This window comes from Microcebus murinus, chromosome 15 (assembly GCF_040939455.1).
Source record: "Microcebus murinus isolate Inina chromosome 15, M.murinus_Inina_mat1.0, whole genome shotgun sequence".
NCBI classification, from domain to species: Eukaryota; Metazoa; Chordata; class Mammalia; order Primates; family Cheirogaleidae; genus Microcebus; species Microcebus murinus.
Genome location: NC_134118.1, coordinates 35,027,091 through 35,043,140, shown reverse-complemented (window position 1 = coordinate 35,043,140; position 16,050 = coordinate 35,027,091). Strand labels below are relative to the sequence as shown.

Here is a 16,050-nt window from a genome sequence, read left to right as displayed (position 1 = left end):
TTTTTCTCTATAGAGCTCATGCTTTCTCATCAAGCTGTAACTCTTTTCATAAAAAATGTCATTAAATCTTTGATCCTGGGCACATTTTACAGAAAATTTTGTAAATTTAATTCAAAGAAAGTTATTAAATGGTGAAAGATTTTTGGAATGAATGTTACTGAAGTGTTCCAAAATAAAAGTTCCCATTTTCCCCAGAGTTTTACTGCTGGTACCATATACTTAGTATGTAAAGACTTTTACTGATTCATTGTATTATTTGAAAATATAGCTTCTGTTAGAAATGCCAAGGGAGGACCGCAGGCGACCAAGATGAAGGAAAAGAAAGTTTATTCTAAAAGTCTGCATACAGACCGGAAGTGTCCAGCATGGCATCAGCGCCCAAATGGCGGGTGTCTAGGGCTTTTATGGGCGGGCCCTCAAAGGGGTGGGGCCAGTCTGGGCCGGCCCTCAAAGGGGTGGGGCCAGTTTAAAAGGAGAGTTCCCATGCAACGTCCCACCATCTCTGGGTTCAGCCCAACAGCTTCTCTTTCTGATGCACAATTTATTCTTAAAAATAAGACAGTCTGATCTCAATTTTTCCAACAAACCCCAGAAACCATGTCAGCCTAACTCAAAAAAGGTAAAAAGGGGCTGGTAATATTGGAAGGACATCAGGTGTCTCACAGATTTAACTGTGAAGAATCAAATAATTAAGTTTAGAAGTCTTGGTTAGTTCTGCTGATGCAGGATTTCTCTCGAATGCTGCCATGAATGTTATGTCAGGGCCAATTGGTCTGATTTCTTTCTGATTCTTTGCTTCCCCTCATTCCCCAAATATCAAATTGGAAGAGAGAGTGTGGTAGGGCTCGCCTGGGTAAAGTGTCTCGTCACCTGTGGTTAGAGGGTCAGAGTGTCCTAATACTGACAGGACCACTGGAACCGCGCTCCTGCACAAAACCCCAATACCTTTGTGGTTTCAGTCTCAATGTGGCAGAAGAACAGCTCTGTCTTTGCTCTAGCCCTTGTGATCTGCATCTCGTTGAAAGAGAAAATGTCCTATTATTTCTTAGAGCCATGCTCTATGTCAGCTCCCATAAGAAAAGCAAACTGACATATTCTAAGTCGATAGAGGGAGACCTTCCACAAGAGATAGCACTATCTCCTACTCTTCCTCCCTGCTGTATGCTTCCCCGTTGAGGAGGGCTGACCAATTTGTGTCACTAACACACTGGTCTCAGGCTTGCCCCAAAAGCCCTGGTCCTACCTGGTGTTCAGCTCTTCAGTATTAATTTCCCTTTGGATAATGGTTCTCAAACTGTAGCTCAGGGTAACACAAGGAAAACACACACAGAGACTACAATGACTTAGTATAGTATCTTAAAACCTATGCTTATTTAGACAAAGAGAATCAGTATTCATTTTGTTCATGCACTCATTTATGTATTCATAAACTTGCTCAACAGACACTCATTAAATAACTTCTATGTGCCAGGTGTGTGACATAGACCACACAGTCATTCAAACCAAATGTTTCAAGTTTATAAGCCCTTTTCCTTTCAAGTCCCTTTCCCCCTTGAAGGAAATTGGGTCCCTAAGTTGGTGGGTCCCGAAGCCTCATTTCCCCCGTCTTAAGTCAGCACAAGTTATTCCAAGTAATTTTCGTTTTCTGTCTTTCCCTCTGCACGTAAGATTTCACCAAAGTATCCACAGCCTCTAGTGTACTACCTGCCACAAAGTAGGTGCTCTATAAATAGTTGCTTAGCCTAAATTGCCTCGTACTATGTGGAGTGGGCCTAACATGAATTGTATCAAACTGTATTGACAATCAGCGCCCAAAAGTCTTTGCCCTTCATGCCAGAGAGCTACTGGCAGGACAGATTATCTCTGTTTTCTCTGTCACTCATTTACTGTCCTTGACTTACGTAACGATATCAGCTAACGTGAACACTGCACTATTGACTTCAAAACATAACTGAACAAATAGTACTCCCTTTCTCCTCCACCAATTGCATCAACATTCTAAAAACTCTAAGTATTTTAGTAAGTGGATTCTCTGCAAATATATTTCTTCTCTGAAAACATGATCATCTACTTTGTAATATTAGGCAATTTAGAGTGTTAAGGTAACTGTATATAACTCTATAGAAAAAATCATATCTAACATGAACTAGAATTAAAGAAACTCATTACAACATTGCCCATGCCTCTCACACAGACATGAATGTCTGCACCCACCTCCCCATATGAGCGTGAAAATATAATATCAGTGAGAGAAAGGGCTAAGAATGAGTGTGCCCGTCTGAGATACTACAGTCCCAAGATGATGGGCTGGCCAAAAAAAAAGAAGCCAAAACAGCACACAAACAAGAAGAAAATAAAATATATTATTTTTATAATGTTTATATTCTGTTCATAAATCTGGTGTAATGGGCACAGGGCATGGACTGTAGGGTCAGACAGATATGGGTGAAGTCCTGAAAGCAACCCTTACTACCTATATGCTCTTGAGTAGTTTACTTAACCTCTCTGAACCTCAGTTTCATCATCTGTAGAACTTAGTGGTTTCAAGAATTAAATAAGACAAACAATTACCAAAGTTTGGCATCAGAGGCATGTATCAATGAAGGCTAGTTCACCCATTCACTCTATTAATACATTTATTGAACGCCTACTATGTCTACTTTGCTCACCAATGTACTCCCAACCCCTACCACACTACCTGTCACTTAGGAGGCGCTCAAGAACTGTTAGTAAAATGAATGTTAAGTCTCTGCTCTTACAGAACAGACATTCTCATTTTCTGTCATCTTTCTTGGGATGGCAAGAATGCCAGTCAGAGCAGGAATGGAAAGGAACTTTTATTTTCATGTTGAACAAGGGTCTATTATATGCTAGAAGAATCCCCCCAAAATTACAAACTTCTGGAAGTTAAATGATGATTCTATTGCTAGTTGATAAAATGTCAGTGATTGAAAATGTAGCAATAGAATGTTACCTCAATAGAAAAAAATGTGTTATGGTTTTCTTAATGGATAGTTCTTTTTAAATCAGCAAGAATCTGTATATCACTAAAATAAAATCCTGTCCAGATAATTAAAATAAACATTTTCCCAGTTATATTTTGAAGGGAAATACTCTAACATATTATTTTAATATATACATACATGTTTTCTTTTTCTGTCAGATTGTGTATCCCTCTTTAAAAAATTAAAACTAAAGAAAATAATCTTAAGGTGTAGCATTTACCTACTCCTACTAAGAGGAACACAAATTTGGAAAGACTCAATCAAGTATTTTTCTTAATTTACGCTCAATATTTTGTTTCTATAAATCTAAGTTAAAAGAATTTGGGAATGCAACCTATGGTACCAAGAGATGAGAGAAATTCAGTGAGTCCACACCATTATCAAGATTCTATTTCAAAGCATTGTTTAAACACTCTCCTAATCCAAGTCCAGATAAGCTGCCATCCTTCCAATAAAATAATTTCTTAAATTTAATGAGAATGTTTTACTTTGCATAGAAAAAACAGAAAATGCTTTGAGGCAACACACTTACTGGAATGTGGGTTGTTGACTTTGATTTTCTTATTGATTCTCGTAGGAGATGTTAATCCTGATTGCAACAAACAAATGAACAGCTGAGAGAGATGGATTTGGTGGCTTATGGGAAATGATAAAGGCAAATGGGCTTCATTTAGTCTGTGAGCATACTAATTGAAATAGATGTATGAAGGCTTCACCGATGTTAAAATAGCATTTCTTATAAATAATATGAAATATGTAATAACAAAATAGAATGTTAAATATGTATCCAATCACTAAAATAACAATTTTGATTTAGGAATCTATAGCCTACTAATTATTTTAATAATGTTCAGAATTTGGTGAACATTTTAACTTAGATTAATAAAGGACAAAATAGGAAAGCTGTTCAGAGCAAAAAAAAATGGAATCTTGACACTTCTTTCTGATGTTCATCTAGGACATGAATTTGTTATTTTATTATTTTAATTAATGTCTAAAAGAAAGGATAAATACATGATGATACAACTTTACTCTTGATTTTAATGGCCTTTTTTAAAACAGAGTTCCATGATTGTCTCAAAACATAAGCATTTATAGTATGTCATTAATGAGTTACAATTTTAGGGGGTTCCTTGTAAGTAGGTCAGACTTTTTGTGCTTGGATTAAAAATGTTCTTTTCTCACACATTCTTTGTGAGCTTGTGTGACATCTACATTAATTTACCAGAAATGACACACACATCTCTTTTAGGGATGTCCTAATTTCCTGTCATTTTGTCCAATTAAATGAACTGAAGAACTTTAATGTTTCTAACCTAGGCCAATAGAGAAGAATTAGTTGTATGACAAGTCAATAAGTTTTGCTGGGAAGATGTTGCTTAAGTGATAAAATGGTTCAGCCAACAAGTGATCCAAAAGATTAAATATTAACCAAGGGAAGGTAACCATTTCTAAAGTCATTCCTAGCAGAGGACCTAGGTATATATAGGATTGAAGATCTCTCAGTTAAGTCTGCTTGGAAAGGATCGTTTCTTGGAACTTCCATAAATTTGAAACCATGAAACATCTATCGTTGCTATTATTGTGTATTTTTGTAGTTAAGTCTCAAGCTGTCAGGAGTGACGACGATGATGAGGTAATTCTTTTAAAAAAACTTTCTATATTATTACTAATGTTTATAATATAAAATGTAACAATCATAATCATTTGGGAATATTTTAATGAAATTAGCAATGATCATAGTTATGAAATTGAATTATTAATCTCAGTGATTTACTATTTTATTTAAAGAATGTTTCATAGTATTTCTTATATAAAAACAAAATAATTTCTTGTTTTCTGATTTGTCACTTTTATTTTCCCAGGGTGAAGATGGCTCAGCTAATGTAAGATGTGTTTTTCTTACTTGTTGTTATCCTGAGTTCTATGATTTTCATTTAGTTCTAGCATCACATTATTATGATTAAGAGGATGAAATCTGAAAATTTTACAAATGATAAAATGATAAAAGAATGGTATTTTAAAAGAAAAAAAGCTGTGATAGATAAGTTGTTCTATGGTGAAGGAGGATAATATATAACTCTGAGATTACTATTTATAAATGTGAATTATAACTAAATGTAAAAGCAGACTAAATCAAGTTTAATGTTAGAAAATGAAGTATTGTTTTTTTCAGATGAGAACATTTAGAGATAGTATGCATTGTTATGATGATTAATGGTTATGGAACGGTTATTAGTTCAGTCTAATTAGTTGTTGAACAGTTTTTCCTCAAGTATTATCTTTGCTAACTTGTTGGTATTAGTTTGAAGTTATCAAAAATACAGAAATACATTTGGAAAATTAGTAATTAATAAATTAAAATTTTATTAACAAATTTCACATATATAACGTAGTATCATACTAGAAATAAGAATACACAATAATATTTAAATAAAGTGATTTGTTTTGGCTCATTTATCGAATTTGAAGAGAATGTAAGTGCTCTAATTATCAGATTGTACATACAAAAAGGTAATTGTCTGGTTAATAGCATTAGGTAAGAAAAATGTAAAGAACACGTAAAATTAAATTTTTGTAAAGTACTTTGCAAAGCACTTTCACATGCCTGCTTACCAACTAATCCTCACAGGGACAGTTTAATAGTTTTGGCTCCAAAATGGATCTCCTAGTTTTGGTTATTTCAATAAGTGGTCTTTATAGACCCAAATACCCACATAATTTTTTTAAAGTTTTATTAAAATTTCTTTTTCTCTAGTAAAGCCAGACCATCCATGCCACCTCTCTAATGGTACTCTAAAATTAAAAGTAAATAGTTTTCTTCTGTTATAATTTTATTTGTAATAAACAGGTGAATCACATTTCATAAAATTTGTGTTAGAGTGGTTGAGCTCTGTCTGGGTCCATTTCTTCAATGTGAATATGTATATCTCCTTCAAATATTTACATGTTAAGGATGTATATGGTTGACTGGTTAAGCAGGGAAATCTAGAACCAACCTGCCTAGGTTCTAATCTTAGCCCTATCCCATATAACGTTAAATAGTATTATAACTTAATGAATAATTGACAATAAAATTCAAAATAGAGTTCATTCAATGATTTTCAGACTCAGAAAATTACAAGAAATCTCAGTTGTTGCTTCAAGTCTTGTCATTTGTTAATTTGTAATTAAGGTCCTAAGGACATAACTGCTGAAAAAGAACATATAATAATGTAGTTAATCCATGCCAAAACTTTTATATTGCAATGCATGTTTTCCACTTCTTTATCTTTTGATGTAAAATTTTTTAAGTTAGCAAATAATTTTAAACATAATGCACAAACCTCGAGAATTATTTTAAATATGAGAAAATCATGGTGTTCGATACAGAAATCATGTAGGGAATTTCAAGGGAATGTTTAACAAATAATTTTGTTGATAGACGATAAGAATAAAAGTGCAATTAGCATGGAGAAGCCACCTAAACTCTATTGTCTGTTATGTGTGATACCAATAAAAATAATAAGGAACATTTACAATGTGCCAAGTGTTACACTGAGGGTATCATAGCAATAAGTCATTTAATTCTTACATTAATCTTAGAAGGCTGGTATACACAATTATTATCCCTATTTTACAGATGAGAAAACTGGGAGCAGATAAAGTAACTTGCCCAAAGTCTTATTGCTAGTTAAGTGGTAGGGTTAAGATCTGAACTCAAACCTAGCTATAACCTGTAAGCCCCTGCTTCGAGATGGCCCACTTTTTTGGGTCAAACCAATGTATGCCTCCCACGTATTGATTGATGGCTTTACCCGTAACCCCTGTCTCTGAAATGTATAAAAACCAAACTGTAACCCAGTCATGACGAGTCCACTTGCCCAAGGCCTTTTGGCAGTGGCTCCAGGTCATGGTCCTCAAATTTGGCTCAGAATAAATCTCTTTAAAATTTAAAAAAAAGGCCGGGCGCTGTGGCTCACGCCTGTAATCCTAGCTCTTGGGAGGCCGAGGCGGGCGGATTGCTCAAGGTCAGGAGTTCAAAACCAGCCTGAGCAAGAGCGAGACCCCGTCTCTACTATAAAAATAGAAAGAAATTAATTGGCCAACTGATATATATATAAAAAAATTAGCCGGGCATGGTGGCACATGCCTGTAGTCCCAGCTACTCGGGAGGCTGAGGCAGGAGGATCGCTTGAGCCCAGGAGTTTGAGGTTGCTGTGAGCTAGGCTGACGCCACGGCACTCACTCTAGCCTGGACAACAAAGCGAGACTCTGTCTCAAAAAAAAAAAAAAAAAAAAAAAAAAAAAAAAGATCTGAACTCAAGCAGTCTGGTCCAGAGTACTTTATTAGGATCCAAAATTGTCTTATTACAAATAAATTCCAAGTAAAATTCACTTTCATTAAATCTTTATTGTCTCTTAAATATGATTATATAGGAGTTAGCCTAATCTTTGATTCACAAAAATTGAAAGAGGGGAAATGATTACCAACAATTGTAGGAATTTGGTAATCCAAGTTTCATTCTTCTTGATAGTGAAGATTCTTTATACTTCTGTGTATTCCAATGTATAGGTTTCAGAAATCTGAGGTCATTACTATTCTAATTGGATGCAGCTTTGTCTTAAGCTCTCTTCTTAAAAACTACACTGCACAATAACTTTATGTGCCATTGGTCTCCTACGGTTTTTGATGAATAAGCAATGATTGACCACCAACACCTAGCCACCGGATAGACCTTAAGCAAATCATCGGGCTTGTGATAACCTCAATTGTAAAATGAGGGTGTTGGAATAGTTACATCTCAAATCTTCTGTAACACTGCATTTTAATTCTACCTGGTTCTTTGTAGGTGTTTGTTGCTGCCCGTGGTCATCGACCCCTTGACAAGAACAGAGAAGAGCCTCTCAGCCTGAGACCTGCCCCAGATCCCATCACTGGAGGTGGCTATCGGGCTCGTCCAGCCAAAGCAGCAGCTTCCCAAAAGAAAGTGGAAAGAAAAGCCCCAGATGCTGGAGGCTGTCTTCATGCTGACCCAGAGCTGGTGGGTATACTGATGTTTCTAGCGGTCGTGGGTCTGTCCTGCAGAGAAAGCCTAGATTCCTCACGGCTTCCTGCTGTTTCATTGGCCCACATTACTATCTCTGTTATTTTGTTGGTTTATTTTGGAAATAAAATTCAAAACACAAACTTATTGGGCCTTTGGTTTAGGCTTCTTTTCTTGTTTTCCTTGATCTGGGCTCAAGATTACATATTAGGATATGTGAGTGTTACCTTTACGTTTATACTTTGCCCACTTCTTTTGTTCAGGCGGTAAAACTTTCGTAGCCTCATAACATTTCTTCTGTGGTGAGGGATGTTTTTAATCTTCATGAGAGTATGATGATGACTCTAGAATTTCTAGTTTTACATAAAGAAAATCAAAATAACAAATTTTTATATTGACTAATCCTTATCATTGAATTTTCACTATGTGCTATTTTAATAAATATTCATAACCCAAATCCTTCATCCAATGCCTGCTATTTTTTCTTTGTAGGGGGTGTTGTGTCCCACAGGATGTCAGTTGCAAGAAGCTTTAGTACAACAGGAAAGAACAGTCAAAAACGGTATTGATGAGTTACGTACCGACATGGATTCGATTTCCCAGACCTCCTCCTCTACCTTTCAGCACGTGTCTCTGCTAAAAGACATGTGGCAAAAGAGGCAGAAGCAAATGAAAGGTAGATATCCTAGTGCTTTCTGTTGGATTCTCAGTTATAAAATCAGAAGTTAGAATGCCATGAGGATGCATGATTTTGTGAAGATTAACATTTCTAGATTAACCTAAGTAGCATTCATACTGCTTTCAGTATGCACGTGATTACCCAAAAGTCTTTGCTTAGGAACTTTTTTTTACTTTCAGCATATTATGGGGGTATAAATGTTAAGGTTACATATATTGCCCATCCCCCCCTCCTCCCCTTGAGTCAGAGCTTCAAGCGTGACTATCCCCCAAATGTTGCACATCTCACTTATTATGTTTGTATAAACCCAGCCCCTCCTCCCCCCTCCCACCTGCCCAACACCCGATAAATATTATTCCTATATGTCCACTTAGGTGTTGATCCGTTACTACCAATTTCCTGGTGAGTACATATGGTGCTGGTTTTTCCACTCTTTTTTTTTTTTTTTTTGAGACAGAGTCTCACTTTGTTGCCCAGGCTAGAGTGAGTGCCGTGGTGTCAGCCTGGCTCACAGCAACCTCAATCTCTGGGGCTCAGCGATCCTACTACCTCAGCCTCCCAAGTAGCTGGGACTATAGGCATGCGCCACCATGCCCGGCTAATTTTTTTTTTTGTATATATATTTTTAGTTGGTCAATTAATTTATTTCTATTTTTGGTAGAGATGGGGTCTCGCTCAGGCTGGTTTCAAACTCCTGACCTTGAGCAATCCGCCCGCCTCGGCCTCCCAAAGTGCTAGGATTACAAGCGTGAGCCACCAAGCCCAGCCTTTTTCCACTCTTGAGATACTTCACTTAGTAGAATGGGTTCCAGCTCTATCCAGGAAAATACAAGAGGTGCTATATCACCATTGTTTCGTAAAGCTGAATAGTACTCCATGGTATACATATACCACATTTTATTAATCCACTCATGAATTGATGGGCACTTGGGCTGTTTCTACAGCTTTGCAGGTGTGAATTGTGCTGCTGTAAACATTCGAGCGCAGGTATCTTTTTCGTAGAGTGTCATTTGATCTTTTGAGGAGGTGCCCAGTGGTGGGATTGCTGGATCAAATGGTAGATGTACTTGTATCGCTTTGAGGTATCTCCCTGCAACTTGCCAGATAAGCACTGTTCAGCTCTCATTCCCAGTACAGCATCAGCAAGGATGATTTTCTGTAAAAAATTTCACTGACTCTTAATTTTTAGTATACAAGAAACTTATGACTCAGAATATAATATTCACAGAGTAAAAAAGTATAGCATTTATAGATGTAACATTGGAGGTTTTTGAATATCAGGGAGTAACCCATGGTATATTCAATAGTGTTATGGATAACGATGCTTAACATGCGAGTCTTGAGATCTGAACGTTGAATGCTATTGGCTTGGTGGTTCGGAATCAGCTAGTATGTGAGCCTGGCATAGGCATCTCAGTGAGTAGCATACCCAAATTTGGACATTTTTCAAAGAAATCAAAGGAATGATGACATCTCTCTTGCAAATTTCAAGGCATGACTATACTTATGTGGGACGGAGAAGTAAATCAAGTGTGTCCACTCTATAAGATGTTGAACTTCTGAAATGGAAGGTCCAAATACTGCTTTCTCCTCTTTTTCCTTACCACAGAAATAAACATCCTATTGTATTTATTACTGGACATAATCTTTAACGTTTATACCGATGGTAAATGACTACTATGGTAGTTAGGCTACATATGAATTTGTCTATGCCATGGACCAAATAATTTCCCCTAAATACATCTGTCTATCGGGATTGCTTGATGGTAGTTCAATGTTTATTACTTTATTCTCAGAAAATAAAATCACACTTGTATAGTTAAATGCATTCAGTTTTATGAGGCAAAAATACTAATGATTCCTACATAATTTCATTTTTCCAGATAATGAAAATGTAGTAAATGAGTATTCCTCAGAACTGGAAAAGCACCGATTATATATAGATGAGACGGTGAATGATAATATCCCAACTAACTTCCGTGTGCTACGTTCAATCCTGGAAAACCTGAGAAGCAAAATACAAAAATTAGAAACTGATGTCTCAGCTCAGATGGAATATTGCCGCACTCCATGCACTGTCAGTTGCAATGTCCCTGTGGTGTCTGGCAAAGGTAACTAGTTAATAAACATATTTCTGTAGGATTCCAGAGGAATTCACACTCTAAAAATAAGACCACTGGGCCCGGTGTGTTGGCTCACACCTGTAATCCTAGCACTCTGGGAAGCGGAGGCTGGTGGATCGTTTGAGTACAGGACTTCAAGACCAGCTCGAGCAAGAGTGAGACCCTGTCTCTACTAAAAATAGAAAGAAACTGACTGGACAACTAAAAATATATAGAAAAAAATAGCTGGGCTTGGTGGCACATAGAACTTGTAGTTCCAGCTACTTGGCAGGCTGAGGCACAAGGATTGCTTGAGCTCAGGAGTTTGAAGTTGCTGTGAGCTAGGCTGATGCCACAGCACTCTAGCCCGGGCAACAGAGTAAGACTCTGTCTTAGAAAATAAATAATTAAATAGATAAGACCACTGAAAGAAAATAAATATGGAATGGATTTTCCCCAATATCATAATGAAGTTGTAGTAGATCATGAAGATACCCTTAGCAGGTTGTTTTGGCTTGGCCTGATGCATTTGCCAGTTTTGATGAGCAGGATGGAGTACAGTACAGTGGCAGTGGTAGTTCCAGGGGTGGCTAATGTGTGCGTGTACGCACTTGCTTGAATAGATGTCAGGACCATGGACAGATGTAGGAGTTTTTCCATCTCGTGTGTTCTAGCGGTTTATGGATATCCCAGCACACAAAAGGTGGAGCAGGGCTTTTTACATCCTCTTGGCAGATTGAACTCCTCAAAACTAAATTTTATTTTCAGTAAAAGGAAGATCAATTTCTATAGTATTATTATTAATGTCCATAATAAAATATTCTTCAGTAACCTATATAATCAGTTACCTTAAAGAATTGGGGACTTAAGACCAAGTAATGATTTCATAGGCCCCTGAACATGACATGTTATCTTTTGTTTGCAGAATGTGAGGAAATTATCAGGAAAGGAGGTGAAACATCTGAAATGTATCTCATTCAACCTGTCAGTTCTGGCAAACCATATAGAGTATACTGTGATATGAACACAGATAATGGAGGTAAGCATCTGATAGTTGTTGGCCTATCATTCTGTAATTATTCTGATACCACAAGTGCCAGGAAACAAGACCTAGCTCTACCATAACCAATAATGAGTCATTTGATTTGGAATCCAATCCAATATTTAAAAAGTTTTAAAATATCTATGATTCACAACTTGGGGTAAGCTAATGCACTTGCAGTTTCCAAAGATTATGGGAGTTTTCCTCCCATATTTATTTACGTATTATATCTATTTTATAGCACCAAATATAGGTAGGCATAAAATGACTGGAAAAGACAGGGGATCCAGACATTCTTTTCAGAGCGACATTATTTGTGGTTGGTTAATATGTGCCATTTTTGTTTCTGTCAACCAAAGGATGGACAGTAATTCAAAACCGTCAAGATGGTAGTGTTGACTTTGGCAGGAAATGGGACCCATATAAACAAGGATTTGGAAATATTGCAACCAATGAAGATAGCAAAAAATACTGTGGCCTACCAGGTAAAAACTGCCGAGTACAAAATAAAATCATTCTATTTAAAATGGGATTGTTTTTTCCATTAAGAAAATATACAATGTTGGAAGGCTGTTTTCAGGTTGTAGGCAGTTAAGAGGGGTTTAATGACAAAAATGTGAAAGCTAACATAAGAAAGGCGGCAGCTTTTGGTTTCTAGAGATTTTATTTTTGGTGAGATTTTATTTTATTTTTCCTTTAGGTGAGTATTGGCTTGGAAATGATAAAATCAGCCAGCTTACCATGATGGGACCCACAGAGCTTTTGATCGAAATGGAGGACTGGAAAGGAGATAAGGTGAGAGCTCAGTACGGGGGATTCACCGTGCAGAATGAGGCCAACAAGTACCAGCTCTCCGTGAGCAAATATAAAGGCACGGCCGGCAACGCCCTCATGGAGGGAGCTTCTCAACTGGTGGGAGAGAACAGAACCATGACCATCCACAACGGCATGTTCTTCAGCACGTACGACAGAGACAACGACGGCTGGTAGGTGTTGCCCTCTTAGCTTTAAAAGTCCCCACCGGTATTAATGCTCAGGACCATTAATAGCTAATATTATCAATAACTACCTTTGGGGGTGGGCACTGTCAGTCACAGTACTAAGCATTTTCTGTATCTTGTTCTAAAGCACTTCAACTGTGACGTAGATATTGTTAGTCTCATTTTACAGATGAGGTTTAGAGAGGGTGACTTGCCCAAAGTCACACAACTGCCAAGAGTTACTATGTGAGTGATGGGCGTTTAGACAAATATCAATATGTCAGTAATGGGTATATTAAAACCTTCGTTCTGTTTCCTAGCACTCTCTAATACAAAGGGATCTAAAGACTGTCATTTCAGTATAAAGTAACTAGTGTAACCCTTAAAAGAATTGGCCACATAGGCCCAGTTCTCTCCCTTTCTTGCTATGGGGCAGAGAGGGCCTTTAGTGCATTAAGTGTGACTCTGCATACAGAATCCAAGGGAAAGAGTCACGTGCGTGGCCGAGTGTGGCACTCTTCTGAGGGTCCTCTGCAAAGAAATAGCTTGACTACTGCAGTGCTGTTTCTAATAACCCCAAATACATTTCCTTTCAGGCTAACTTCAGATCCCAGAAAACAGTGTTCTAAAGAGGACGGTGGTGGATGGTGGTATAATAGATGTCACGCATCCAATCCAAATGGCAGATACTACTGGGATGGACAGTACACCTGGGACATGGCAAAGCACGGCACAGACGATGGCATAGTATGGATGAATTGGAAGGGGTCATGGTATTCAATGAAGAAGATGAGTATGAAGATCAGGCCCTTCTTCCCACAGCAATAGACCCCCAAAATGTAGATTTTTACTCTTCTATATGTGACAACATTTTTGTACATTATGTTATTGGAATTTTCTTTCATACGTGATATCCCTCTAAAACTCTCAAATGGTTGTGTGACTTTTTGGAAAAGGTATAGGTTAAATGACATTAAAAATAGCACACAATTTTCTTTTGTACTCTTGATTTATCTTGCTTACCAAGAAGTATCTAAAAGGATAGTGGTTATGAACACAGTCAGTGTTCATAATTTCAATTCTAGTTGATTGTGAAAAGTTTCAAATTAGGAAAAGAGGCCTTCTATCTGTGTAGTTTCAAAATTGATGTTTAAAAGTCCAAGTTTAAAATTCTATTTATTTATGTAAGATCTATGACAGAAAGCTTTCAAAAGGATTTATTAATTAAACCAGTCTCTGTTGCAATAAGTTAATGTTTCCTTATTTTGTGATCCACTTGGCCAATAAGTTAGGCTTTGTAAGAAAAGAGAAGTATGCACAACCACATATCAAATAAACTGTCCTTAAACATTTGAAGATTTAAAATTTTACTCTGTATCATGGAAAAGCCAGCAGACATTGGGATCAGAGATTCCAAAAGGACATTCAGGATCAAGTCGTCACCAGGTGTTTTTCAGGGAAATAGTGAAGTAGGAAGCAGAATTTGCCAGTTGTCCATGGAAACTAGGACTACTCTTGCCCTCAACCATGTTTTTATTTTTTACATCATCACACCAGAACAAAAGTAGAATTGGGTTTTCTGTTCTTTCTACTTCTTCCCATGAAATGGGTATATCATCTCAACATTTCTTCACTCCAACTGCCCTGGGCAACCCTACGAGCCTAGGTCCTCCTTCCCTAATGTGTCATCATTGCCACTCGTTTTCATGGAACTCACTGTCCTAAAGCTCATCCTCTTAATCTTTGCATCTAAGCAAAGGTTATTAAATTCTGCCTTAGAGATGCTGCCACTCTCTTAATTCCTCATCAAATTCAACATCACCTTTTACCTGGTTTCCCTGCCACAAATTCTGACCCACCAGGGTCAGAATATTCACCTATTGCTCTGCCATGACATATATTGTCCTAAAAATGGAAAACTGTGGCCAAGTCACTTCCCTGATTAATGTTAGCTCCTTATAATCTATATCCAAATTCCTTAGATCCATTTTTTTTTTCTTAGTTAAAGGTGAAAATGGTCCAAGTACCACCTCCTGCTCCCTTCACTATAGACCTCCTTTTTGTCACAATGAATTTCTTTGCCACTCCAGCACAGGTCAGGCCCTCTTAAAATATTTTTCAGCAGCTTTATTGAGTATAATTGATATTTTAAAAAACTATGTACATGTTTAACATACAGAATTTTATGAGTTAGTTCATATAAATATACCCATTATACCATCAGCACAATCAAGGTATTAAAAATATCCATCACTTCCCAAAGTTTCCTTGTATCTGTTTGTTTTATTTTGTGTGTGTGTGTGTGTGTGTGTGTGCATATGTGTGTGGTATGAACATTTAATATGAGCTCTACTCTCTTAAAAATTTTTTAAGTGCGCAATACCATATTGTTAACTATAGGCACTGTGTTGTATAGCAGATCTCTAGAACTTATTCAACAAGTATAAATATAACTGTATCCCCTTTTCTCCCTTTCTCCTATCCCCTGGCAACCACCATTTTATTTTGCTTTTCAATTAGTTTGACTATTTTAGATACCTTGTATAAGTGAAAGCAGGCTGTACCCTTGTACACTGTTGGTGGGAATGTAAAATGATGCAGCTCCTATGGAAAACAGTGTGAAGGTTCTTCAAAAAATTAAAGAATAGAATTATCATAGGGATCAGCAATCTCACTTCTGGGTATATATCCAAAAGAATTGAAATCAGAATCTCAAAGAGATATTTGTACACAATGGTCAAGCCCTTCTATACAATTTCTCATTGTTCCTCTGCATTTAGGAACCAAGGGCAACATCTAACCAGTGTAGCTTAGGAAGTGTCTTTTAAGCAAGCACAGATTCCTTACAAGGGCAAAACTATGGGTGATATGAAACCTACCAGCTGCACTAGCTCAGCCGACATTTCTGTTTAACCATTGCACATTTAATATCCTATATGCTGATCGTCTAACTTGTAGGCTTCCTTTATAAAATACAGATTTCTTGGTACTAACTCAGATTTATTGTATCAGCGTTTCCATATGGAAACAGCCTAAGCATCTCTTTATTTATTTATTTGAGACAGAGTCTCACTCTGTTGCCCGAGCTTCAGCCTAGCTCACAGCAACCTCAAACTCCTGGGCACCAGCAATCCTTCTGCCTCAGCCTCCCAAGTAGCTGGGACTACAGGCATGTGCCACCATGCCCGGCTAATTTTTTCTATATATTTTTAGTT

The 16,050-nt window shown here is 37.2% G+C and overlaps 1 protein-coding gene across 1 annotated transcript; it reads left to right on the top strand.

Moving 5' to 3' along the window:
- The first annotated feature begins 4,502 nt into the window (after positions 1-4,502).
- FGB (fibrinogen beta chain) lies at positions 4,503-15,097 on the top strand. Its single transcript, XM_012783642.3, has 9 exons — positions 4,503-4,641; positions 4,871-4,891; positions 7,838-8,029; positions 8,525-8,708; positions 10,595-10,822; positions 11,739-11,852; positions 12,215-12,340; positions 12,556-12,841; positions 13,432-15,097. The coding sequence occupies exons 1-9, from the start codon at positions 4,564-4,566 to the stop codon at positions 13,661-13,663; spliced, it is 1,461 nt and encodes a 486-aa protein (XP_012639096.2). The 5' UTR covers positions 4,503-4,563; the 3' UTR covers positions 13,664-15,097.
- The last annotated feature ends 953 nt before the right edge of the window (positions 15,098-16,050 follow it).